Here is a 27,131-nt window from a genome sequence, read left to right as displayed (position 1 = left end):
AATCTCCAGCTTCATATCATTTAATTTATGTCCATTCTGGACAGAGAGGTGAGAAATTTTACATCGCGATTCTGTTGAAGATCATTCGATCTGTGATTGTCACACAATAAAATGATCTACATCGTCAAATTCCTGAGAATGAGAGCTTTCTTTTGATTTATGACTTGACTGTTTTGTGAAAGATATTTTAAATACACATTCTTATGAAATTATTCACAATCGTTAGACGGAAATTTGAGTGGGGGGAGAATATATTTCTTAGCTTAATTTTACTACTTTATGAATCATAAAATCCCCATTAATGGTATTCTTTGTAAAGAAAACACTCTAAGCTTTCAAATGAACCCATATATGGGCTGATACCATATAAGGAAGGCTTTGCAAATGAAACATGAACATTTTGTATGCTATTTTTGGACCCGGTACTGGGTCCACAGAGTTGAAGGGGTTCAAATCACAATATGGCATAGTATCTGTAAATATTAAGCCACATAATATTAATCCTGCATGCTTTGCCTGTCTCTATTAAAGGGATTTTCATTTCTCTTTGGAGTGTTACAAGCTCTTGGTTCATAAAGAAGATCTGTGAAGTTGCAAAGACTTAAGTCTCAAACCCAAAGAGATACTCTTTATAAAAGTTAAGACTCACCCATGGCCTCCTAAAACGCAAATAAAGAGTATAGATAGATAGATAGGTATAGATTTCAAGTATTTTAGTTCATACAATAATACATTTATTTCAATCCCCTACTGAAGAATAAATAAATAGAAACCATCACATAATTTGTAATGGTTTTACTTGTTATACTGAAATTGTATTGGTATTAATGGGAACTGTAATAATTGTTCGTTTAATTGGTCACCTTATGTTGGTGGCTTTGTTAAAACCATTAAATCCTAATGTAATATGTCCCAAAAACACACACTACATGATACCATTATTTAATGGTTTTAATGGTTAAAAGTTGATGGTTTGTGGTGGTATTTGTAGTGTAAATCATTAGAATTCCTGTGATGGTTTTTATTGTTTTTGTCAGCAGGGTCACCATGAATTTTGTGATGTTATTTGCCATAAATGCGACAGAATTGCTATAATATTGTGAAATAGTAGCAAATATTTGGGGCTATTTGGGAGAAAATCCAGGGCTGTTTTTCACTCCCAGTCCATCCCGGGCTCCAACCCTAATCAAACACACCTGAACAAGTTATCAATGCCTTCAAGATCACTAGAAAGCTTCAGTGTTGGATTAGAGTTGGAGCGAAATTCTGAAGGACAATGGCCCTCCTCCAGGATTACCTCCAAACACATTTTCATTTAAAATTATTACATAAGTAAAGTAAGTGAGTGAGTGAATCAATTAATTAATCTCTGGTTTGTGCAGGTGAACACAGAAAGACATGTCTGACCTGAAATATCACATTTTAAGGTAAAACATTATACTGCTTTATTGATGTTGTATGCTGTTACAGAGGTCACTTTTGCATGTGTGGTCACAGGTGTTCTCATCTGACTCTCATGTAGGCTACTATTATGTTCCGGTAATGGCGGAGCAGCGCTCAGTCGCAACCACAGAGCGGCTTGCTTAATAACAGTCTTTTTGCCTCCCAACTTGGCTTTTAACTACGTTGGAACTACATTATTGTTGTCGGTAACATTTTTACACTAAATTATGTCAGAACAAAACCAAAAAAGGAAACAGAAACGTAAAGGCAGAGCTCAAGAGCTGAAGCTAAAGGACCACGACTACGTCGTTAGCCAAAAAGAGAACAACGGCGGGAAAATGGAAGTTGACGACGACGACCTCTTAACGGATTCGGAGGTGGTAACCCCGGTTGAGAGCCCCTCTTCCAGCCCTGCTTTAAAGGTAAAAAGGAAAGAAAAAAGTGACTTATCTCTAGGTTGTTCAGCCAGGTTGTTCAGGCTAACATCCTGGCTGCAGTTAACCAGAGAGCTGATAATCTGGAAGTAATGGTAAGAGACAACAAGTCAGGCATCGAAGAGCTGAAAACCTCCATTAATTTTGCCTTCGCTGAAATTGAAGATCTGAAAAATGAAAACAAAAAGTTATCTGAGCTCTGCAGCAGTCATGAAAAAACTATAAAAAACATGGAAATTCGGCTGACTGAGACTGAAAGATACAGGCGGAGATGGGCTTTAAGGCTATATGGGCTACCAGAGGAAAGGGAGGAAAATGTTAAAAGAAAGGCAATAAACATTTGTCAGCAAATAGCCCCTAACCAAAATATGAATCAAGCCATCGATGTCGTGCACCGAATTGTAAGGAGGGACGCCAGTAACACACACCCTCGCTCCGTGATTATCCTCTTTGCCTTCCGCACAGCGAAGGATGAAGTCTGGAAAAATGCACGAAACCACACTTTACTGAGGGAGAAGAGGCTTCGTTTCGGAGAGGATCTCACTCAGGCTGACAACAAGACCCGAGAAAGGCAGTGGCCCCACATTGAAGAAGCGAGGAAACAAGGAAAGCGAGCTTGTTTCAGAGGAACCCGTGCCTTCATTGAGGATGTGGAGATCCTTTAAATTGTTTCCTGCTGAACCACACTAAGAATTTGTTGAAAACTTTGATCTTGTGCCTTCTCTGTCTGTTGTTACTTTAAATGTTCCAAACTCACTTTAAAGAGGCAGAAGCTGTTATTGCTTATGTTGTTTTTTTCTCTCATAAAGAGAATTGTTCTTTAACGGTTGATGAAATTACTTTCTTTAAATGCCAGAGGACTACGAAACATTGGTAAAAGAAAAGCCATCTTTATTTTTTGTAAGGACTACAATGCTGATATTATTTTCATCCAAGAAACCCATTCATGTAAAGAGGACGAAAAGTTATGGAAGAGTCAATGGGGAGAGGACATTTGGTTGACTCACGGATCCAACCACTCAGCAGGGGTTGCTATCCTCACTCATAAATTTAAAGTAAAGGTTCTTAATACCATAAAGGATACTGATGGTCACTGGATGGTTATTATAACATGTTTAGAAGATGTATTTTTTATTTTGGTCAACATCTATGGGTACTGCTCACATTCACAAAATTCAAAGTTATTGGAAGAGTTGGACTCTGTATTAAATGAGTTCATGTCTAAATATCCTGTAGCTAAAGTAATTTTGGGCGGTTATTTTAATATGGTTATGGAAAACCAATTAGACAGGTATCCACCAAAACGTACTCCAAATTCAAAAAAGTTAATTGACTTTACAAATAGGCTGGAACTAATTGATATATGGAGAAAAAAAAATACATTAATGAAAACATACACTTGGAGCAATAATAACCACAAGTAACAATCCAGGAAAGATTTTTGGTTGATTTCGGCTTATTTAGAGCCTTCCATTGAGTCATGCACTGCTTCTCCGGCTGTTCTAACAGACCATAAAGCCATTTCTTTAGCTATTCAGGTTAGCAAGGAACAAAGAGGGAGATTTGCTAGCGGTTACTGGAAATTAAATAATTCTTTACTATTTCATAAAGAGCTAAAAGTGAAAATAGAACACCTTATCTCAGAGCAGTGGGAGGCTGCTAGAAAAGGGAATAATTTTGGGACATCGTGGGAACTTCTCAAATACAAAATTAGAGGTATCTGCTCAAGTTATGGCAAGATTTTGGCAAACAAAAAGAAAAATGTGACATACTGTCACGGTTCACGAATTCACTATCTCTCTCTCGTCTAGTGTGCTGTTGTGTGTGTGTGTGTGTCTGTGGGCATGGTCACTGATCAGCGATGATCAGCAGCGCCAGCTGGATTCAATTGTTTGTTCCCTTTATAAGTTCAGTAACCTGTGTTTCATGTTGTCAGATCGTTGTACTTCCCGGTGTGTTCCTGTTCCTGTTCCCATGTCTGTCTAGTCGGTTGGATTCCCCGTGTTGTCGTCGTTCTTCCCTGGATTACCACTCAGCACTGGATCACCGAGCACCGTCACGAAGGTTTACTACACTGACCGGGTATTATTCGAGGGATCATCACTGGATTGAGCACCACCACCAGTTGTCCATCGAAGTCCCTGCGTCACTGTTCCACCCTGCCTTGTGCTCGCCCGCCTGTGCTTCTGTGTTACTTCGTCATTTCTGATCTTTGTGCTGATTTAATAAACAGCGTTTGCATTTACATCCTGTTTCTGTCTTACGGAACGATCTGACCCGTTATGGATGTAGCAGGCGCTACAACGTGGGACGAGTTCGCGGCTCGAAGCATCGCTAGAATGGACACCCAAGAGGAGAACATCTCTCTCAAAGAACGGGCGGTCCAAACGCTTGTGACGCAGGTGTCCGAGCTCACCAAACAGATAAAACAGCTAAGAGTTTCCACTGCGCCACCCACACCGCCAGCCCCTCCCCCTCCACCAGAGCATGTTATCAGGCAGGGCGGCTCTCTGGGGAACGGCGGTGTGGGAGAATCAAGACCCATGCTGCGCCTCGTTCCAGGCACTCTCCAAGGAGATGAAGAGGGTTTTCGATCGGGCGGAGGCGGGTAGGGAGGCGGCCAGACTACTCGCCGATCTTCGCCAAGGTCACGGTTCGGTGTCGGAATATTCGATACAGTTCCGCACCCTGGCTGCAGAGTGCCGATGGAACGAGGAGGCGCAGTGAGACAGATTCCTGCATGGGTTGGCTGACCGTGTCCAGAGGGAGATTTATATGCTGGACCTTCCCACCAGTCTCAATGGACTGATCGAGCTATACGAGTGTATGCTCGGCTGAGCAGAATGAGTCGTTTCCAACAGGACCATCCGTTTCGCGGCACGTAGACCAGACGCTCTGAGAACTTGGATACGGTCAGCCCCCACAGCTTCCCAGCATTTCACACGCCACTGAACCCATCACTCTCATCACGTCTGGCAACCACACCAAGACTATAACATTCCTCCTCATGAACTCACCTCTGGCACCCATCGTACTTGGTCATCCTTGGTTCACACAGCATAATCCTAGAGTCGATTGGGGGCACAATTCTGTATCCATGTGGAGTAATACGTGTCATGAGTCATGTCTAGTGTCTGCGTGTTCGTCTGTACCTGTGTCTGTTTTTCAGGAGGAGGCAGTCAATTTATCTAACATGCCTGAAAAGTACCAGGACCTGAGAGAAGTGTTCAGTAAGTCTCGTGCTGCTTCTCTTCCTCCACATCGTCCCTACGACTGTGCCATAGACTTAGTACCAGCTGAGTCTTCGCCTAAAGGCAAGTTAAATTCACTTTCTGTTCCAGAGAGGGAGGCTATGGAGAAATATATTTCTGATTCTCTAGCATCCAAATTCATTAGACCTTCCTCATCTCCAGCGGGGGTGGGGTTCTTTTTTGTGGGGAAGAAGGATGGGTCTCTTCGACCGTGCATTGATTTTCGAGGGTTGAACAACATCACGGTAAAGAATACTTATCCTTTACTGTTGATGTCTTCAGCTTTCGAATGATTACAGGGAGCATCCATCTTCACAAAATTGGATTCACGTAACGCTTATCATTTGGTTTGCATAAGGAAGGGGGATGAATGGAAGACCGCATTTAATACCCCCAGGGGGCACTTTGAATACTTGGTTATGCCCTTCGGCTATCCAACGATCTTCCAAGCACTCGTCAATGACATGCTGAGAGATATGGTTGATCAATTCATATATGTTTACCTGGATGACATATTGATCTTTTCCTCTTCTCTTCAGGAACACGTTCAGCACGTCAGACGAGTGCTTTAGAGGTTGCTAGAGAATGGGCTTTTTGTCAAGGCGGAGAAATGCGTTTTTCATGCACAGTCCGTTCCCTTTCTAGGGTACATCGTCTCGTCTGAGGGAATGTGTATTGATCCTGACAAGGTTAAGGCTGTGATAGATTGGCCAAGTCCAGATTCCTGTAAGGCCCTACAGAGTTTTCTTGGTATTTGCCAATTTTTATCGACGTTTTATTCGTAACTTCAGCCAACTAGTCGCGCCTCTGACTGCCTTGACCTCCGCCAGATCGACGTTCAGGTGGTCTGATACAGCGGAAGCTGTATTTGCCAAACTTAAGAGCCGTGTCGTTTCGGCTCCCATCCTCGTTGCCCCTGATCCATCACGTCAGTTCGTGGTGGAGGTCGACTCGTCAGAGGTGGGGGTAGGAACAGTTCTTTCCCTACGTTCTGCCACAGACGACAAGATTCACTCTTGCGCGTTTTTGTCTCATCGTTTATCACCTGCCGAACGGAATTATGACATTGGTAACAGAGAGTTGTTGGCAGTCAAGTTAGCACTTGAGGAATGGCGTCAGTGGTTAGAAGGGTCAGGGGTACCTTTTATCATTTGGACCGATCACAAGAACCTAGAATATATTAGAACCGCTAAAAGACTCAACTCTAGGCAGGCTCGGTGGGCACCTTTTTTCGGGTGTTTTGACTTTTCTCTTTCGTACCGCCCGGGTTTGACTATTCCGAACGCCCGTCCACTCCCGAGTGTATTTTACCCGAGACATTAGTGGTCTCCACTCTTAGATGGGAGGTCGAATCGAAGGTCATGAAGGCCTTAGAAGGGGTAACGCCTCTGCCCGATTGCCCACCAAACCGGTTATTTGTGCCTGAGGAGTATTGGTCTGACATCATTCAGTGGGGTCATTGCTCCAGTATAGCGTGTCATCCAGGAGTAAATCGCACCAGTTTTTTAATGAAGCAACGATTATGGTGGCCTTTAATGGCTTGCGACATCCGCAGTTTTGTTTTGGCTTGCTCGGTTTGTGCCACTGGTAAGACTTCCAACCGACCCCCAGATGGGTTACTCCAACCGCTGTCAGTCCCTTCGAGACCCTGGTCCCACATTGCGCTAGATTTTATTGCCGCCCTCCCGCCCTCCCAGGGCAAGACTGTCGTTTGACTGTCGTGGACCGGTTCTCGAGGCGGCGCATTTTATCCCCTTGCCCAAATTACCTTCAGCCAAGGAGACAGTGGTTGCTGTCGTAGATCACGTCTTTCGTTTACATGGCCTCCCGATGGACGTGGTTTCCGACAGGGGTCCCCAATTTGTGTCCAAATTTTGGCAAGAATTTTGTAGATTATTGGGGGCAACTGTCAGTCTCTCTTCGGGGTTTCATCCCCAAAGCAATGGTCAAACTGAGAGGGCCAACCAAGATCTGGAGAGAGCGTTGCGATGTTTGGTTTCCAAGAATCCTTCCTCTTGGAGTCAACAACTTTCTATGGTGGAGTACGCCCACAATTCATTACCAGTGTCATCCACGGGCCTTACTCCGTTTGAATGTAGTTTAGGTTACCAGCCACCAGTTTTTGCTAATACGGAATCCAAAGTCGCGGTCCCCTCTGCTCACGCCTTCGTCCAGAGGTGTCACCACACTTGGACTAGAGCCTGTGAGACTCTTCTCCAAGTGGGGGCGCGCACCAAGGCCAAGGCCGATCACCACCGGTCAAAGCCTCCCGTATACGTCGTTGGTCAAAAAGTGTGGCTTTCTACCAAGAACATTCCTCTCCGCTCCATGTCTACTAAACTTGCTCCCAAATTCAAATTCATTCTGAATGTATTTCTGGATTAGAGGGTAAATCAGCATCAAAATGTAAGAAATACTTGTTTAACTATATAATCTGGTTTAACTATATAATTTAACTGATCTAATGTTTGATACTCAATTGGCAATGCACTTTTGTTGTTAATTATGTTTATGTTTCATTTGTTATATGATATGTATTTCCACTTTATCTACTGGCTGTTATGTATTTTTATTTTTATTTTTTTGTTACTTTTATTTTCTATTCGTTATGAAGATATGATCTGACAAACTGTAACAATTGTATTTGACAAAAAAAAAAAAACGATTATATTTCCTGCTTTTACCTGCTTGCCTGCATTACTCGTTGTGTATTGTATGTCTGCAGACTATCATTTGTCTGACTGCTTAAAGGGTCATGAAACCCCCCGTTTCAGCACTGGTTAGTTCTCACCACAGTTTAAAAAAAAAATGCTTAAAAAAAGTGGTCGTGATACGGAGTGGAGGAGGGGGAAAGAGGGGAGACAGACAGCACACACAGCTTCAGAGTTGTGTCACAGACATAGGCGTAAAAAGCAGCCAAATGTATTAAACACCATAAACCCGTCTTTTTAGCCAACAACCAGACATGGGTGTCATGTAGGCTAATAAAGTATGTTCAATGGGGCTTAATTTGTATTTAACATGATTACAATTTAATAAAACATCAGAAATTGATAACAAGGCTGTATAACGTTTCCTTTCCAAAATTATTCGAACAGCGAATACATCATATATAGAAAGTGACATTATCAATAACTTTGATCTATTGCGAGTTTAAGCACTCTCAAAAAATAAACTATTGTTATAGTCACTGAGGCTGTAGGCTATACGCTGTGAAATTAATCTCTTACTTACGTACACTGTACGTGCATCTTCGCTTTGTTGTTTATGATGAGAGAACTTGCGGAATACAGTCAGAGAACGCGCACGCACTCAAAACTGATGAGTTTCAGCGATGACTCATCTGAACGCCTCTGATTGGCCATTACATTCCTAAGCTCCACAGAATTGCGTGTGATTGGTTAAAATGCGCAACACTGTAAAACGCCTAAAATTAAATGCTGCGCATAGGGCTGGTAACCGATTAAAATTTTTAATCTAATTAATTATATGATGTGATGATTAATTAATCTAATAGCACATCATACTTGGAGAAATTACTCCCAAAAGATAATTTAAATGCATTGACAGAATTGTAATTTTTGGTTGGGAGAACTATAACTTTAATAATTTATTTTCTTAATTTTATTATTATAACTATGAAAATATGAAATAATTTATTTGATGAAATGATACTAAATAATAAACTAAAACTGAAAGTAGGTGGTGGTAAATGTCTTAATGATTTAGTCATCGAGTCATTTATTAATTCATTAGATTTGTTGAAATGGCTGATTCATTCAGGAGTGAAGTAAATGGTTGTTCATGAATGGTTCATTGATGAACAGTTCTGCTTTGTCTTTATCTTCTGGTTGGCAAAACAGACAACATTGTGTCTAAAAAAACAGTATTAACTTCTTAATGAACTGTTGTATAAGATGAGTATCACATTTGCACTAGTGTGTTATTACACTTAGCCTACTTCTCGTGTGATATTTCTTAACTATGTGATATCTTCAATTTTAAGGACATTTTCTAGGCTCCATCACGCAGTAAGTTGTTGTCCTGCCTCATATTAGACGACTGTATGAAATGGCAGATGATCCACATAGGTCTGGGGCGGGGCAAGTGAGTCAAATGCGTTAATAATTTTAACGCGTTATTTTTCTCCATAATTAATTCATGTAATTAACACGGTAAATTACCAGCCCTAGATGTGCAACATGAGCAGATCCTAATTTGATGCCACAATTGACACTGTCTGTTCATTTGATGAAATTTAATGATTTGATGTAATAAATTGTTTGTGCGGGGGCATTTTTGTCCAGTTTAGTGGCATTTTTGCCCCAAGTCTCCATGGCCATTACACACGCTCTGCCTACGGTCACATAGCTGTAAAAACGGTAATGCTCACTAAGTAAAAATTAATCGCGTTTGTGCCGAACTCATTACACGATGTCATTTCTCAGTCTGAAACATCTGTCATAATGAATCAACACCTGCTGTTGTGAATAATGAAGCAAAGCTCTTCTCATAGGATAAGATCACGCAGTCTCATTAATAGACATCGGCGTGTCATCGATGTGTCATACATTGCCACGTCAGAAATTGTGACGTCAACACAATGTAGCTTTTAAACCCTGAAGATGAAAATGGCGCAAAAAAAGCTTAGAATTAACCAGTTTTATCCAAAAGGTAAAATTATCGGATGCTTACATTGTCTTCTATGATGTGCACAAACACCTCTGCTAAAATCTCAGAAAAAGTATTCTGGGGTTTCATGACCCTTTAACATTACTGTCGTTTGAATTTGTCAGACTGCCTGTGGAGTATCTTTAACATAAGGATATAGGCTACTGTACAGAAGTCCTAAGTGTCACATACGGGAACACAGGAGACGGAAGATCCAAGTGCAGTGTGAGTTTAATAGGGTTAACCAAAATCAGAGTCAAAACAAGCCGGGGTCGTAATCAAACATCAGTCCAAAACAGAAACAAACAAACAAACAAGAACAGGAACAGGAACTCGAAGACTAGGAATGCGAGGACACTAGGTGACGGAAAGTAAGGACTCCATGCAGACAAACAGAAAAGGACTGGTTAATATAGGGAGGATAATGACTAACAAGTGAAGACACCTGAGTGCAATTAACAGGAGTGCAATTACTGTGATGAAGGGGACAAGGCTACGGTGAGGTGCCTATGGGGAAGTGAGACCACTAGTGGACACCCAGGGAAACAGAGACCAGACAGCGTGATGTTACCCCCTCCTCCACGGAGCAGCTACCAGATGCTCCACCCGAACCCAAGAAGAGACCAAGGAATACAGAGACCAGGAGGGAGGTGGAGCGGCGGAGGACCAGGGGGAGGGACGGAGGGCAAGGTAAAATGGGGAAACAGAGACAAGTGCAATTAACAAAAACAAGGAACCCAGGAGGGAGGTGGACCTGTGGAGGACCAGGGGGATGGACGGAGGGCCAGGCAATAGAGGGTAACAGAGACAGGAAGTGCCAAAAACAAAAACAAAACAACAACAAAACACAAGTCCAGGGGAGAACAGAAAGTTCAGTGGCCCAGGGCCGAACTGACAGGGCAGGAATCCAGGGTGGAGCAAGGTGGAATTGGAGCCATGCGGTTGAGTCAGAAACCCACCAGGGCGGCGCAGAAGATCACCACATTCGTGCGGTCGAAAAACAGAAGCCCACCAGGGCGGCGCAGAAGACCACCACAATCGTGCGGTTGAGACAGAAGCCCACCAGGGCGGCGCAGAAGACCACCACATCTGTGCGGTCGAGACAGAAGCCCACCAGGGCGGCACAGAAGACCACCACCACCGTGCAGTCGAGACAGAAGCCCACCAGGGCGGTGCAGAAAACCACCGCATCCGTGCGGTCGAGACAGAAGCCCACCAGGGCGGCGCAGAAGACCACCACAACCGTGCGGTCGAGACAGGAGCCCACCAGGGCGGCACCGAGGACCACCACAGTGGGATCGATGATACATGAGAGCAAGTCTGGATAGGCAAGTCTGAAACAGTGAACATGAACAAGTTAAAGGTGGCCACGACAGGATCAGTCGAGCACTCAGAGAGTTCGGCTGAGACGTGGAGAGGCTCTGGTAGTTCAGCAGAGACGTGGAGAGGCTTTGGTAGTTCAGCGGAGACGTGGAGAAGCTCTGGTAGTTCCGCAGAGTTTAGACTGGATTCAGGAAGATCAATGGTGACTTGACTCTGCTCATGAAGATCAATGGTGACTTGACTCTGCTCATGAAGATCATTGGTGTCTTGACTCTGCTCATGAGGATCATTGGTGACCTGATTCTGCTCATAAAGATCAATGGTGACTTGCATTTGCTCATGAAGATCAATGATGACTTGCCTTTGCCCATGAAGATAGTCGGTGACTTGACCTTGCCCATGAAGAACACTGGTGACTTGACTTTGCCCATGAAGATCATTGGTGACTTGACTTTGCCCATGAAGATCATTGGTGACTTGACTTTGTCCATGAAGATCACTGGTGACTTGCCTTTGCACATGAAGATCAATGGTGACTTGAATTTGTCCATGAAGAACACCGGTGACTTGACTCTGTCCTTGAAGATCACCAGTGACTTGACTTGACTTGACCCCTGAGGTCTAACTGTGGTAGTGCTTAACTCATGAGTGTCAACGGTGACTTCACCTGACTCTGGAGTGTCAACAGTGACTGGACCTGACTCTGGAGTGTCAACGGTGACTGGACCTGACTCTGGAGTGTCAAAGGTGACTTGACCTGACTCTGGAGTGTCAACGGTGACTTGACCTGACTCTGGAGTGTCAACGGTGACTTGACCTGACTCTGGAGTGTCAACGGTGACTTGACCTGACTCTGAAGGGTCAACGGTGACTTGACCTGACTCGACACTGGAGGGTCAATGGGAACCTGACTTGACTCTGGAGGGTCAGCGGGAACCTGACTCGACTAAGGAGGGTCAACGGGAACCTGACTCGACTCTGGAAGGTCAACTGGAACCTGACTCGACACTGGAGGGTCAACAGGAACCTGACTCGACTCTGGAGGGTCAACGGGAACCTGACTCGACTCTGGAGGGTAAATCGGCCATCTTGGGCAGTGGTGCTGGGCTGGCGGCCACCTTGTGCTGCCATCTTGGGCAGTGGCGCTGGACCGGCGGCCACCTTGTGCTGTGGTGCTGGGCTGGCGGCCACCTTGTGCAGTGGCGGCGGGCTGGCGGCCATCTTGCGCTTTGGTGCTGGGCTGGCGGCCATCTTCTTGCGCGGTAGTGGCCATCTTAGTTAGTTGTTTAACAAGCGCTAATAAGCAGAAGAAGACACTCAGTCAACCGTAGCCTGTAGCAAAAGTTACGCCTGTTTCACCCTATAGTTTCACCCCTGATTTCCACTGCACACGTCTGCGGTGCGGTGCGGCGCGGCGCGTTACGGCTCCGACGCGGCTACCGGAGCTGATCACGGTCACTCTAGTCTATGCTTGTGTATACACCAGACGCACCGTGGCACTTTTCAAAAGCGTCCCAGAAGTAGCACTCTGCACCGCTACGCTAAAGATAGGTGCCTGGTCTATTTCTGACGCACCCCGCGTCCAAACCGCACAGAAAATACAAAATAGAAGTAAAAAATCATGTGCATTTAAAAATAAACTCCCTGTGCAGACTCCCAATCATATTTCACATTACTATATTCATGCTAGGAGGGCAGAAATAGATGACAAGAGGTTCATCCTTAAAGTTGAAAAACCTAAAATTATTATATGACACCTCCGATCCTTTTTACAAGGACAATTAAAAAAAGATTTCTCTCCTGAATTGTGTGTTTGGCATGTTGTTGTATGTGCAGGTGTATATACACATGAATAATAAACTGTTAAACTGCAAGTGGATTTCATTTACTTATTGAATACAAATCAAACAAAGGGTGAGATCAATAAACCAATACAATGCTAATATCTGATTGGGCCCTGGACCACTTTGTACTGTAAAATTTGGGCCCCGACATCTAAAAGGTTAAGAACCCCTGCTGTAGGTAACTGGTGAACCCCCAAAAGTCCAGTATCTCCAGCCCCTTCATCTCCCACCCAGGCAAAGGGTCATCCAGGCAGTCGTTGAATAGGTCCTTCAGGGCCTCATCATTATACCCCATCCCCACTGCCATTGTCCAGAACATTTGCGCCAAGCACCCCACCTCACTCCCCTTTTGACGGAGAGTGGTTAGGTTGGAAAGTCTCCCCATCCGCTCCTCTATGGTGGCTGGGGAATGTATACGAAATCCCACACTGCTGGATCTTGGCACGATGGAGTCCTTCTGTCACGTACGGGAACACAGGAGACGGATGATCCAAGTGCAGTGTGAGTTTAATAGGGTTATCCAAAATCAGAGTCAAAACAAGCCGGGGTCGTGATCAAACATCAGTCCAAAACAGAAACAAACAAACAAGAACAGGAACCGTAACTCGAAGACTAGGAACACGAGGACACTAGGTGACGGAAAGTAAGGACTCCATGCAGACAAACAGAAAAGGACTGGTTAATATAGGGAGGATAATGACTAACAAGTGAAGACACCTGAGTGCAATTAACAGGAGTGCAATTACTGTGATGAAGGGACAAGGCTAGTGGGAATTGTAGTGCCTACGGTGAGGTGCCTATGGGGAAGTGAGACCACTAGTGGACACCCAGGGAAACAGAGACCAGACAGCGTGACACTAAGAGGCCATGGATCATTTTTTATTTTTTATTGTTTTGTTGTGATAATGATTTATCTCGTGATCTCGACATAACAAGAGTTGTTGTTTTTTTCATCATCACAACATAATTTTCTCAAGATCTCGAGATAATGTTAAGTTATTTTCTCGTTATCATGAATTAATATTTTCTTGTGGTCTTGCCATAGCGAAAGTCATTTCCTTTTGATTCAGTCACTCTACATTGTTATGGGAATTACCCTTTTCTCCAAATACTACTGAAGCCTTATTGAACCACACCAGTGAAACTGGCCAATAGCATTCAAGTGCGGAAAATATGAAAGGCTCCCACTCTATATAAAGCAGCGTTTGTACGTCATCTATTCAGAATCTTTTTCTTCAGCCAACCTTCTACGAGAAGTAAGAAGCCTTTCAACAACAAGACTATTCACTGTGATCTACACACTGCAGCAGACATGCCTTCTCTTGCCCTGCTGTGTTCTCGTGAGCTTCAGAAACAAGGATGACTCACAATTGCCTCTCCTGCGCAGAGCCAATTGAACTCTCTGATGGCCACAAGTCGTGCATTTTCTGCCTGGGTTGTGCCCACACAGAAGCACCATTTGAGGGGATCGCATTGCCCTCACTGTGGAGAAATGAGCCTCTAGACTCTAAAACTCCATGTGGCCATTGTCCAAGGTGATGAACTCGCCCAACAAGCCCTGCCGTGTACTTAATGACCGTTATTCTACACCCCTCCTCAAACGCTCATGATGTGGTCTCCTTCGGTGCCGTGGAGGGCACTGAACAGGAGGATGATACCATTTCGGTGGCAGCGTCTGCAAGAGAGGAGTGGTCTAACAGCCTGCTGGATTACACTGCGCCCCAAGGCAGCAACGCAGGGAGAATCTCCAACATAGTAATGTTGAGCTCCTTAGCGTCCTGTCCAAGGCAGTTGATGTGCTCGGTTTGGAGTGGGTGCCTCCTACCGAGCTGGCCAAAAGATGTTTGGATGAGTGGTACCTCCAGTCTGATCGTAGCCGAAAGGACACCCCGCTGAGGCCTGGCCCCCCTTTTCCTCGAGGTGCATGATGAGATGGTGAAGTCATGGAACGGTCCGCTCTCCAGTTGAGTGCACAACCTGAAAAGGCACTTACCAAGTGGGGTATGTTAAACTCCCACCCTGTGGAAGAAGCAATCACTGCCTATCTCTGTCCTTCAGCCGCGGCAAACTGGAAAGTGAGAAACGATACGTCTCTCCCCCCTAGCAGACCACTAGAGCAGCTTCTACAGTCACTATTTTCTGGTACCAAAGAAAGACGGCCTACTCCACTCTTCTGTCGAAGAGCTCATTCAAAATAATTATGCTGAGACAAATCCTCTCACAAATCAGACCAAAAGATTGGCTTATCTATGTGGACTTAACGGATGCTTATATTCACATTCAGGTTGCCCCTCGCCACAGGCATTTCGTAAGATTTGCATTCGAGGGGATAGCGTACCAATTCACGGTCCTACCCTTCGGTTTATCTCTGGCCCCTCGTACGTTTACAAAATGCATGGATGCCACTCTCTCTCCTCTGAAGCAGAGTGGAATGTGTATCCTGAATTATCTCAACGATTGGCTATACTTAGCCCAATAAGAGAGCGCACTGCAGAACAAAAAGCTCAGAGTCCACGCTCATCTTCAGAGCTTTTAGGGCTGACTGTGAATATGCAAAAGAGCATGCTGGTACCGTGCCAGAACGTCTCTCTTTTAGGAATCATTATGCGAGCGCGTCTGTCAGAAGAGCGCTCACAAAAACTGATGATCAGAAATGGAGAAGTTGTGGCACATAAACTGGAGCTCTGTTCTGTACACCTAGTGCTCCGAGTGCTTTCTCCTGGACATTGTCCACTGTGCTTTGAATGGCTAGTCATGCACCATATGAAGTCTGCCCCCCCTCCCTGGACCCATTCCAGTTTGCATATCGTTCCAACCGCTCAACCGATGATGCCATTGCAACTGCCGTCTAGTTCACCAGTCACTTTGTGCAGCATTGGTCTGCTCACTACCTCTTCAGTCAGTTTAAACAAAAGAACAGGGCCCGGTTCCCCGATAACGTTCACTCTTAGCGCGCTAAGAAGACATCGAAAGATATATCTTACCAAAGTTGTTGATGTTTCCCGGGAAAGTGTGTTCCCCGAAGTGTCCCTTAGGAAGCTTCTTAGCACGCTGCCTCTTACGTCCGACGTTACAAGAGTGCTGTCCAAAGTCAGGGTGCTGAATTAGTTGGCATCGATTGCTCATGAATCGATTTTCCACTTTACACGAAGGTGCAATACAGCATTAAGAAAGACAACACGTTCTATGCAAATGAAACATTCCTCAAATTATTACAGTAACATTTATTTTAACATAGTTTAAGTTATCAGTAAAATATAGACTATAAATTAAATTATCAAAGGGTCAGTAATGTTCACACGATATGTTGTGACGGTAAGACAAACCGGGTATCCCTCGCTAATCATCCATCCCGTTGTGCCACTTGTGCCGCTTCTTGACATGGGTTTAACGACTTTAAAAAATGATATAATACACTTTTATATTAATGGCAAGGTACTTTACAATTAGAATTGATTGGCAAGCAGCTGCAGTTACTTCTGTTTAATGCGGTATAGATTGCAATTGGTTTATGTTTTTAATAAAAAGCAACCTATCTACAATGAACAGAGAGAGAGAGAGAGAGAGAGAGAGAGTTAGATACAAAATATGCTGGGGAAGCAACGTAAAAAAGGGCACCAAGCCTCTCGTCAGAGGAACTTGAAGTGTTGCTGGACCTTGCCACCAGGTCAGATATCACACCCCTATGGTCCACTATAACCTGCACATTTATGGCCGCGTCTTCCTTTCGCGATAAGTAGCCTACGCCTGATCATTCACTGATGGATTGGCGATAGGGATGAGTGCCATCCCCCACGGCCTCGATGAATCTCTCTGTAGCAAAAAAAAAAAAAAAAAAAAAGTAGCGCTGCGCTTCAGGGCTTAAAGCAGAATTCCGCCGCGTTAGCCTGGCCAGCGCAGGTCTGGGAAGGTCCAGCTGCTCCAGAATGAGTTGTCTTGGGAGGGGATATTTTTTTAATATAGCCACGTCAGGCAAAATGTCAAAAGGGCTTAAGTTTTGCCAAATAAAAAAACTGACATGGACTAAACGGCTCCGAGTCCCGCTCCGTCTTTGATTCAATACAAGGACACGTTGGATCGCTGCCATAGTTGGTCGCTTACTGAACACCACCATGCTTACCCATTTAAAGATCTTAGCCATTTAGAGCCAAATTGTTTGCCAGATTTTAATTATCAAAAAAATGATTGCCAATTCGCTTTAATTAAATTACGAAAAAGCCTAGGCTAATTACCACCTTATTAGTTCTGTAACCACATAAAGTCAACTTCATAAATAGGCCTGTATCCATTGCGAACATAATTTATTATGAGTCTTAAAAAATAACAGAAAATCATTGTTGAGCCACAAAATTGTCAACATACCATAGTTTGACTTGTACTTCGCTGCGCTGGTTTCTAAAGACTGCTGTACAGTAGCGTCATGAGCTCAAATAACGCTAAGAGAGAGCTACGAATGGTCCAGACCAACCTTACGAAAATGTGACTTACAGAAGATATACTTAGTGTACGAACATGTCGGGAACCGTGCCATAAGGTTAAGAGAGAGGTTAAGGAATAGGTTAAGAACTACTTAGCGATAAGAACGTTTTGGGGAACCGGGCCCTGCTCTTTGAGCCCTTTGTCACTTTAATCAGACTGAACAAGTTTTTTTTTTCTGCACTACAATCTTTTTTTCTTGCCATGTGCCTCACGCTGCTTTATTTAACTTCATTTTTTTTTTTTTATCATGTCCTTATTTGTATAGTTGTATTTTATATTTGATCTAGATTTTTATGCTCTACTGTCAAGTGTTATCTCTATACACCATGGGTCTGAGAGTAACGCAATTTAAATTCTCTGTATGTTTATACGGTACATGTGGAAGAATTTACAATAAAGCAGACTTGACTTATCAATATAGCCAACATTTAATGATTAACAATAAAGATTAAAAATAAGGAAAAGAGGCACATTACAAATACGTCATTAAAAGTCCTTTTAAAACAAGTCATGTCAACCGGTGGCCTTCTTTGAAACGCCTCTCGAACATGCAAGTGCAACTCCTATCTCTTTGAATTGAAAAACATCAAAATCCCCAAAACTGTTCACTAAGCTTACGATAAAATGTCATATTTAAAATCACCAAAGAAATCTGTCAACTGTGTCATAAGTGTTATTACTTTTGCTCAAATAGTGTTATAAAAAGCTAGATCAGCCAGTGCGCATGCGCAGACTTAAAGGCATCATTTAATTCAGAAGGCGGGGCTTATTGAGGGCAAGTGAGGGGCCATATTGAGCGTCCCCATTCAAAACTACGAGTAACATGTCTTGGGTAGTCAGTCTCTGGTTATATTCAGGTCTAAAGTGCCACCTGTTGGCTCAGTTGTGTAACTCTGTTTAAATCTACATTTAAAAACACATCTCTTTCGCCAAGCATTCGAATAAATGCATCTCATAATTTGCAACTGCAGTTGTATCTGATCAAATGTGCGTTCTTATTCTTTAGCTTGGGTTAAACTAATTAATTTGACTTGGTTGGAACAGCAGCTACGCTACTGATGTCTCTATTGTTTCTCTGTTTTGCCACTGGATCTGAGAAGAGATGATGCCAACCCCTCAGGACCTCAGATAATGCTAACCCTGAAACAACATACAGAAATAACAAATATTGCTACTTACTATGTAATCACATTATAATTGCTGTTAATAGTGTTCATCGTCTGGTTGACTATGTCTTGTATACATTTTTTTCTTAAAATTCCTGTAATTTGAACATAAACTGATCACCACATATATAAGCTACTACTAAATATTGTAGAAACGTAATTTTGTAATCGTAAAGTTGCTTTGCGATGATTTGTAGCATAAAAACGGACTTTAGTTTCAGTTTAGTCAATTTTTAACATCTAAACAGTCTGTTGAACTGAAACTGAACATTTGTGATCTGATGATGCTGGCAGCCACTTTGATAAATCTAGTTTAGGGTTATGTATGTAGCCTACATGCTTTTTTGTCAGCATGTACATACATGCTTTATCACATTTGTCTGCGGGCATCCATTGTCGATGTAGATTAGCTGGCTCGGGGTTCGTGTGCACAGAAGACTCAGAATGATCTAATCTTTGCGTTTTTGCCCTGATTTAAATAGAGTTCGGACAAGTTCGGAAGAAGTACGAACTGGAATCGAGTAGCTCGTCCACACCGCTGTGTCACAGCTCTATCAGGAGGTTGCAAGCGCTGGCCTTCATGCATTTTTTTTTCAGAGTATGCTATTTCCGATACGATACTTTTTAGTCAGAAACTTCCGTCTTTTTAGCAGACTCATGTGTAGCCTAAACCTCTGGAGCTGAACTCGTTGCCACCATATTCGACAAAGAACTTTTTTTTTTTTTTTTTTTTTTTTAATCAAGAGCTCTTAAAAGCGGTAAGGACTTGAGTTTATACTACATTCATTCTAGACATGTTACACAATGTGAATCTTGTCTAATTGAATGAGACAGATGTCAAACGTAGCAAATCAAACAACGATTAGCGTTCCCCTGTGCTGTAGTGTTTCTCAATGACCGAACATAGTGGTAGTCTAACTTGTATTTCATTAAAAATACCTTTTAATATCAAGTGTTTTAATGCTCATTGGTGAAAAAGTCTGATCACTTCCCTTTTATCGTTTTTTTTTATTATTATTTTTTTTTTAAAGATCAGATGATGTCAAGCAAAAATGGCTCGTCGCTGTGTCGTCTGGGTGTAGTTGTGACATTGGCAGGTGTCATCTCTATGAGCATCATGTTTTCCATGTTCAAACCTTCACAAAAATGTCCACTGCCACCTCCTAAACCCAAACTAAACTCAGTAAAAAACTGTACCAATAGCAACAACGTTGCTAAAAGCAGCAACTCTGTCAAAAGCAACTCTGTGACTGAAAAAGCAGAGGAGAAACCTATAGTTCTGTTATGGGTTTGGCCTGAAAATTATAGGTTTGATTTCAGTGACTGTAAAACGTTTTACAATATTGATAATTGTCATCTGACGGATGATAGAGCTCTCTACAACGATGCAGATAATGTCATCGTTTATCATAGAAACATCCAATGGGATCTGTCCGACCTTCCTCCATCTCCTCGTCCTCCGTTCCAGAGGTGGATTTGGTTGCATCTGGAATCACCAACCAACACCAAAAGGATAACAGGTCTGGAAAACCTGTTCAATCTCACTCTCAGCTACAGACAGGATGCTGATATTCCTGTACGGATGCGCTTGATGACCAGGAAGAAACCTAATGAGGATTTTGTGATTCCCAAAAAGGACAAACTGGTGTGTTGGATTGTGAGTAACAATGATCCCTTAACTGGTGTCGACACAAGGAACGTTTTTTATAGAGAATTCAGCAAATACATACAAGTGACTTTGTTCGGAAAGGCCTATGCAAGGTTCCTGGATTATAATGATTACTATCCAACCATGGCCAGCTGTAAATTTTACCTTGCCTTTGAAAACTCCGTCCACAAAGACTACATCACTGAGAAGATCAACGGGCCGCTCGCGGCGGGGACCGTCCCTGTGGTGTTGGGTCCTCCGAGAAGAAACTATGAAAACTTTGTTCCCGCCGAGTCCTTCATTCATGTCAATGACTTCCCAGACGCAAAGTCACTAGCCGAATATCTGCTTCATCTGGACAAGGATGAAGATGCATATCGCAAGTACTTTAACTGGAGAAAACATCTCACTCCAAGTCCTCATTTAATATTACAGACACAAGAGTTTATTCTGGCTATCTGCACTGCCTGTGACCATGTAGCACGACACAGGGAATATAAAGAAGCTCATGATCTCTATGATTGGTACTTCAGTTAATGTTACCTCAGGTTTTGGAGTTAGATTCAAATAGTGAATAATTTTACTCTACAAATGTTTTTAATAATAACTTTTATATTTGTTATCACTTGTGTTTGTATCTTTTCATCTTCACGTCCCTTTTAAACCACCTTTGGATCATATTCAGGAAGAAATACAACAATAAGCTTGTGCAGTGTTGCTATATACACACAGGCTACATTTTTTTGTCTTCTTATTGGCTGGTAGTTTTTTTTACACGTGATAGAATGTTTACCAAAAGAATCACTATTGCAAAGACACAGACCACAGTACTAACGTGTCTGTCTAGCTTGTTAGCAACACTATTTTATGCACTCGTAAATGTATTAAACACTTAGTTCACATTGCATTTTAATGTACAACGATTATGATTTTTTTTCTTTCGATATGAAAGGTAACATGTAAATGCTTTTGCCGCCAGGACAAAAGAGGGCGCCTGATCTCCGACGACTCAGAGTCGAGCAGGAAGACCTACGTTCATGACGTGCGCAGCGTCTGTGACGTCACGTGCGTGAAACGTGTTTTCAATTCTACAACAGAGATGTTCTAGTTCTAGATTAAGAACAGTATTTTCAGTTGTGTTATAAACCAGGAGTGCAGTATTATTTTTAATTCGTTTTTAAACCTATCAGCTATTTGATTTATAACTCTGCTTTAGCGTTTTATTTTATTTTTTTTTTTTCAGCACGGGACATACGTAATTTAAAGGTTTGTATTTTTTGTTAAATCAGTTTCATACAGTTTAAGTACTGATTTTCATGTGTTGCTCTCTAAAATGTTACTTAAATTATCTGAATCTCTCAAATGCTGTGAACTCGAATTTATTTCAGGTAATTTATTAGTTTGTCCAGCCATAAACGAACAAACCATTAAAAACCTGTGTGCACAGGTTTATTTTTTGAGTTGATTTCTTCCTGTAATTACAAGGATCCAGGTGCATACAAATGCATTTTTACAATTCAGTCCAAAAATGTTCATTTCTGTCATAAGATGTTTAAAATCAATAAACATTTACCACCCCATTGTTAGTTAATATGCCTTTAGTTTCATGCATATTTTAATATATTGTTATTCTGTAACATGTTAATTTCAGAGAACATATCCGAAAGAAATATTCACAATAACTATGTAAGAACCATTACTTTTCCTCAATCAAAAAAAAAAAAAATTATGAGATGGAAATATTCCTGCTTTAAATAATGCAAAGTTCTTGAAAGGGTTAATGCATGAGATTTCAAACTCAAAAAAAGCATAGAGAAAAATTGTGTAACAAGGTGAACTAAATGCATAAATAATTAAAGGGTGAAAGTGGATTTAAATAAATAATCCATCCACAATCATTACTATAGTGAGTAGAAAAATTTAATGACGTGTGTGTGTGTCTTTCCACATTAGGATTTTAGAATGATTTGCAGCAGGATGATAATATTTTGGGGGTCTGTGACACATAAGATTTAGATCCATTTAAAGATGTGTTTTGATGTCTGACATTTCTCTGAAATGCTGTGCAGTGTCCTGTGTGCATCATCATGCCGGTCCAGTGCAGTAACTGTGTCCAGAGACGTGCCGTTCTCAAACGGCCCAAGACCGGACACTCTCTCTGTAAGGACTGCTTCTTCTGGGCATTCGAGGAGGAGATCCATCAAACCATCGTATCTGCCGGACTCTTTAACCGTGGAGAGACCGTGGCCATCGGTGCCTCTGGCGGAAAGGACTCTACTGTCCTGGCTCATGTGATGAAGGTCCTGAACGAGCACTACGATTACGGGCTGAATCTTCTGCTGCTGTCGGTGGATGAGGGCATCACGGGTTACAGAGATGATTCGCTGGAGACGGTGAAGAGGAACCAGCAGCAGTATGAGCTGCCGCTAAAGATTGTGTCTTATGAAGAGTTGTACGGCTGGACCATGGATGCCATCGTGAAGCAGGTGGGACTGAAGAATAACTGCACTTTCTGCGGTGTGTTTCGCAGGCAGGCGCTGGACCGAGGAGCCATGATGCTGAAAGTGGACAAGATCTGCACAGGCAAGTGATCGGTGTCTTACACTGCCTTTACCAGTTTGATCAAGCATGTGTGTGTGAGATTTGAAACTTTCTTCATAACAAGAGTTATTAACATGCATTGTACAATCTCAACCTTAATACATTTGCACGTATGTTTGGAAATAGAGATATATTTAGATTCTTTTAAGATCCTCTTTCAAGATCCACTTTCAAATTATGCAAATAATAATTATGGACCGTACAGCTTCCTCCCGGCTTTCTGCAGTGGTTTCATCTTCACTTCCTTCCCCTAAACTGTTTGCATCTTTGGATGCTAACAGTGCTACTTATACTTTCTGCTCCACTCTTACATCTTGTTTAGACACTGTTTGCCCCTTATCTTCCAGGCCAGCCCGTAACACCCCTTCTGCCCCTTGGTTATCTGATGTTCTACGCGAACACCGTTCTAAGCTTAGAGCTGCTGAAAGGGTGTGGCGCAAATCCAGAAATACTACTGACCTTAATATGTATCAGTCACTCCTGTCTTCTTTCTCTGCTAATGTCTCCACTGCTAAAATGACATACTACCATAACAAAATTAACAATTCGTCTAACTCTCGCATGCTTTTTAAAACATTTTCCTCACTTCTTTGTCCTCCTGCTCCCCCTCCTGCTTCATCTCTAATAGCTGACGACTTTGCAACGTTTTTCATTAATAAAATTAAACACATTAGTGCACAATTTTCCACACCACAATCAGTCAAGCTCATATCACCAGCAAACTTACACTCATTTACATCCTTCTCTTCACTTTCTGAGGCAGAAGTCTCAAAACTCATCCTTTCTAATCACCCTACAACTTGCCCGCTTGATTCTATTCCATCTCATCTCCTTCAAGCCATTTCTCCTGCAGCTGTACCTGCACTCACTCACATCATCAACACATCCCTCCACACTGGTGTTTTTCCCTCATCATTTAGACAGGCACGAATAACTCCACTACTTAAAAAACCCAACCTCAATCCTTCTCTTTTAGAGAACTACAGACCAGTTTGCCTTCTTCCTTTCATTGCAAAAACACTTGAACGAGCTGTGTTCAACCAAGTCTCTACTTTTCTTACACACAACAACCTCCTTGACAGCAATCAATCTGGCTTCAGAAGTGGACATTCAACTGAGACTGCCTTGCTCTCAGTTGTTGAAGCTCTAAGACTGGCAAGAGCGGAATCCAAATCATCAGTACTTATCCTGCTTGATCTGTCCGCTGCTTTTGACACGGTTAGCCACCGGATCCTCCTATCAACCCTACTGGCAAAAGGCATCTCAGGAACCACACTTCAATGGTTTGAGTCTTACCTATCAGATAGGTCCTTCAAAGTATCTTGGAGAGGTGAGGTGTCAAAGTCACAACATCTAACTACTGGGGTGCCTCAGGGCTCAGTTCTAGGACCACTTCTCTTCTCTGTCTACATGGCATCATTAGGTTCTGTCATTCAGAAACATGGCTTTTCATACCACTGCTATGCTGATGACACTCAACTCTACATCTCATTCCATCCTGATGATCCGACGGTAGCTATTCGCATCTCAGCTTGTCTAACAGACATTTCTTCCTGGATGATGGACCATCACCTTCAACTCAACCTTGCCAAGACAGAACTGCTTGTGATTCCAGCAAACCCATCGTTTCATCATAATTTCACCATCAAGTTAGGCACATCAACCATAACTCCTTCAAAAACAGCTAGAAGCCTTGGAGTTATGATTGATGATCAGCTGACTTTCTCAGACCACATTGCTAAAACTGTCCGATCCTGCAGATTTGCTTTATTCAACATCAAGAAGATCAAGCCCTTTCTTTCGGAACATGCTGCACAACTCCTTGTTCAAGCTCTTGTTCTGTCCAGGCTGGACTATTGCAATGCCCTCTTGGCAGGTCTTCCAGCCAATTCTATCAAACCTTTACAATTAATTTAGAACGCGGCAGCAAGATTAATTTTTAATGAGCCAAAAAGAATACATGTCACACCTCTGTTTATCAATTTGCACTGGCTTCCAATAGCTGCTCGTATAAAATTCAAGGCATTGATGTTTGCCTACAAAACTACCACTGGCTCTGCACCCATTTACCTAAATTTGTTACTTCAGACTTATGTGCCTTCTAGAAGCTTGCGTTCTGCAAGTGAACGCCGCTTGATTGTGCCATCCCAAAGAAGCACAAAGTCACTTTTACGGTTTAAACACATCTCTTCCATCTTTATTTGACCCTCTAACTTTAACACTCACTATTCTAATTCTATTCTTTAAAAAAATCTAACTACCTTTCTAATCTTTTTATATTCTATTTTCTTTTCATTAATTATGCAATCGTATGTGTGTGTATGTGTAAAGACCTCTAACACTAGCTTGCTCTATTCTTTTTTTATTCTATCTGTTTTCTTTATATTATATTATTTAAAATCCCATGCTAGGTGTACTGTGTTAAGCTAACTGAGACTTGTTATAGCACTTATATATCATTGCTCTTTTTGTTGTTTTTGATCGCTTCCACTGTCCTCATCTGTAAGTCGCTTTGGATAAAAGCGTCTGCTAAATGAATAAATGTAAATGTAAATAATGTAAAGAACATTACTTATAATGGTTTAAAAAACTAATCGTTTTGATGAATGGTCATGTTATTGTTTTGCCTTTTGTTTGTGGTTATTTGGTTATTATTAGGCAAGATATCACTATGAAATGTTTATAATCATAAAACATTATTTAATATGACTGAGTCACCCTGAAAATATTAGGATACACCTACTAAACCTTAAGACTAATTTATAAGGATTTATAAATATATTTTATGGGTTTATCTTGTTTCATCTCTTAAATTATTCTGAAATACTCTGAACTCCTAAAGAAATGAAAGTGGCAAATTGGCAATGACAGAACAAAAAAAATCATCCTCATGAAGCAAGAAAAAGTTCAGTAGAGTTAACACTTCTCTTTTATAGAGGACCAAGCCTGCAGAAATTTAAATTAAATATAGAAATAAATTAAACTAACCAGATCAGACACTTTTCTACCAAAGCTGCAGAAAGGACCAGCTCCCTCATTTCCATCTTACATACAGAAAAGCAAAAGTAAATAGATGTAAAAACAAACAAATACATGGAAAAATACAGTATGAAAAAAATTACATAATTTCTATCTTTTTTTCCTATTCTTTCTTTCTGTACGTTTTTCAAAAAATAGATTTAAATAAATGTTTGTTTTCAAGGCTGATTGGTAGAATGATGTTTGTTTTGTTTATTGATCAGGTCACAATGCAGACGACGTGGCAGAGACGGTGCTGATGAATGTCCTGCGTGGAGACATCGCTCGTCTCTGCCGCTGCACCTCCATCAGCACGGCCAGCGACGGAGAGGGTGCCATCCCACGCTGCAAGCCCCTCAAATACGCATACGAGAAAGAAATCGTCCTCTACGCCTATTTCAAGAAGCTTGATTACTTCTCCACAGAGTGCATCTACTCGCCCAACGCCTACCGGGGACACGCTCGTGCCTTCCTCAAAGACCTGGAGTCCATCCGGCCCAGCTCCATCATAGACGTCATCCACTCCGGCGAGACGCTCTCCGTGAAGGAAGGGGTGAAGATGCCGGTGCAGGGAACGTGCTCGCGCTGCGGCTACATCTCTAGTCAGGCCCTGTGTAAGTCCTGTGTTCTGCTGGAGGGCCTGAATCGAGGTTTACCCAAACTGGGCATCGGGAAACATCACCGACTGCACGGCAAAATTCTGGCTCAGGAGCCTTTGACCGAACAGGAGGAGAAGAAACTGAAGCCTGTGGACTTCTGACACAAAATCAGGACTAGATTTTAAAAACTGGACATTTCAGTTGAATGTTAATAATGTTAGATGATTTTGTTTATTTTATTCAAAGTCTAGCATTTTTTACCAGCCACAGGAAACTGAATGTCACATCTTTTGTTCATGCGTATGCTGAAAAATGAACTTTGAAAACCCATTAAAAACCACAGATCTTGTTTTAAAGACGGACACATACTTTTCTAAATTATGCCTCCTTCACATCAGGAGAAACTTTCAAATGATCTTTATGATTTTTTATTTATTTAAACATTATTCATAACAAAAGTTACTCATCATTTCTCCATTCTGTTTTCCTGTTTTTGGATCATTACTGTAATTCAAGTCTCATTTATTAAAAAAATAAATTCATTATTGTATTCCTTTTTTAAATGATTTTTTTCAAAAGGCAATAATGCATGAAAATGCAATAAATAAATAAAAACTTAGTTCTACAGTTAGAAATATTAAACTTACCCAGCTT

At 42.1% G+C, this 27,131-nt stretch overlaps 3 protein-coding genes and 1 long non-coding RNA gene across 8 annotated transcripts in view; 3 read left to right on the top strand and 1 right to left on the bottom strand.

The window, feature by feature from the left end:
* The window catches only part of LOC132098121 (endophilin-B2-like), a 320,795-nt gene that overhangs the window by 256,179 nt on the left and 37,485 nt on the right, over positions 1 to 27,131 (top strand). The gene's annotated exons all lie outside the window — the stretch shown is intronic.
* LOC132098115 (cytoplasmic tRNA 2-thiolation protein 1) lies at positions 1,296 to 26,681 on the top strand. Of its 5 annotated transcripts, XM_059504259.1 has the most exons (4): positions 19,691 to 19,739; positions 20,582 to 20,642; positions 22,329 to 22,842; positions 26,103 to 26,681. In XM_059504259.1, the coding sequence occupies exons 3-4, from the start codon at positions 22,347 to 22,349 to the stop codon at positions 26,636 to 26,638; spliced, it is 1,032 nt and encodes a 343-aa protein (XP_059360242.1). In that variant the 5' UTR covers positions 19,691 to 19,739; positions 20,582 to 20,642; positions 22,329 to 22,346; the 3' UTR covers positions 26,639 to 26,681. The 5 variants fall into 5 exon arrangements, with proteins under 5 accessions (XP_059360244.1, XP_059360246.1, XP_059360242.1 ...); XM_059504261.1 differs by lacking the exons at positions 19,691 to 19,739; positions 20,582 to 20,642 and adding an exon at positions 1,296 to 1,427; XM_059504263.1 differs by lacking the exons at positions 19,691 to 19,739; positions 20,582 to 20,642 and adding an exon at positions 19,346 to 19,369.
* Positions 19,255 to 20,954, top strand: LOC132098114 (4-galactosyl-N-acetylglucosaminide 3-alpha-L-fucosyltransferase 9-like). Its single transcript, XM_059504258.1, has 2 exons — positions 19,255 to 19,369; positions 19,643 to 20,954. Exon 2 carries the CDS (start codon positions 19,648 to 19,650, stop codon positions 20,794 to 20,796), a length of 1,149 nt encoding a protein of 382 aa, XP_059360241.1. The 5' UTR covers positions 19,255 to 19,369; positions 19,643 to 19,647; the 3' UTR covers positions 20,797 to 20,954.
* On the bottom strand, positions 22,732 to 23,047 carry LOC132098116 (uncharacterized). The gene is made up of 2 exons (XR_009422837.1): positions 22,955 to 23,047; positions 22,732 to 22,912 (listed from the first exon to the last, which is right to left on the bottom strand). It is a non-coding gene; the product is annotated as an uncharacterized LOC132098116 (long non-coding RNA).

The sequence above is a fragment of the Carassius carassius genome, chromosome 21 (assembly GCF_963082965.1).
Source record: "Carassius carassius chromosome 21, fCarCar2.1, whole genome shotgun sequence".
Lineage (NCBI taxonomy): Eukaryota > Metazoa > Chordata > Actinopteri > Cypriniformes > Cyprinidae > Carassius > Carassius carassius.
The sequence above is the reverse complement of the archived record's forward strand: the minus strand, read 5'-3'. Positions and strand labels throughout refer to the sequence as shown.

What these genes read in the sequence shown, in the direction of transcription:
- LOC132098114 (XM_059504258.1), top strand. Translation starts at nt 19,648, where the DNA reads ATGATGTCAAGCAAAAATGGCTCGTCGCTGTGTCGTCTGGGTGTAGTT.
- LOC132098115 (XM_059504261.1), top strand. Translation starts at nt 22,347, where the DNA reads ATGCCGGTCCAGTGCAGTAACTGTGTCCAGAGACGTGCCGTTCTCAAA. An exon ending in AGTGGACAAGATCTGCACAG is followed by an intron (nt 22,843 to 26,102) that starts GCAAGTGATCGG and finishes TTTATTGATCAG; the next exon opens with GTCACAATGCAGACGACGTG.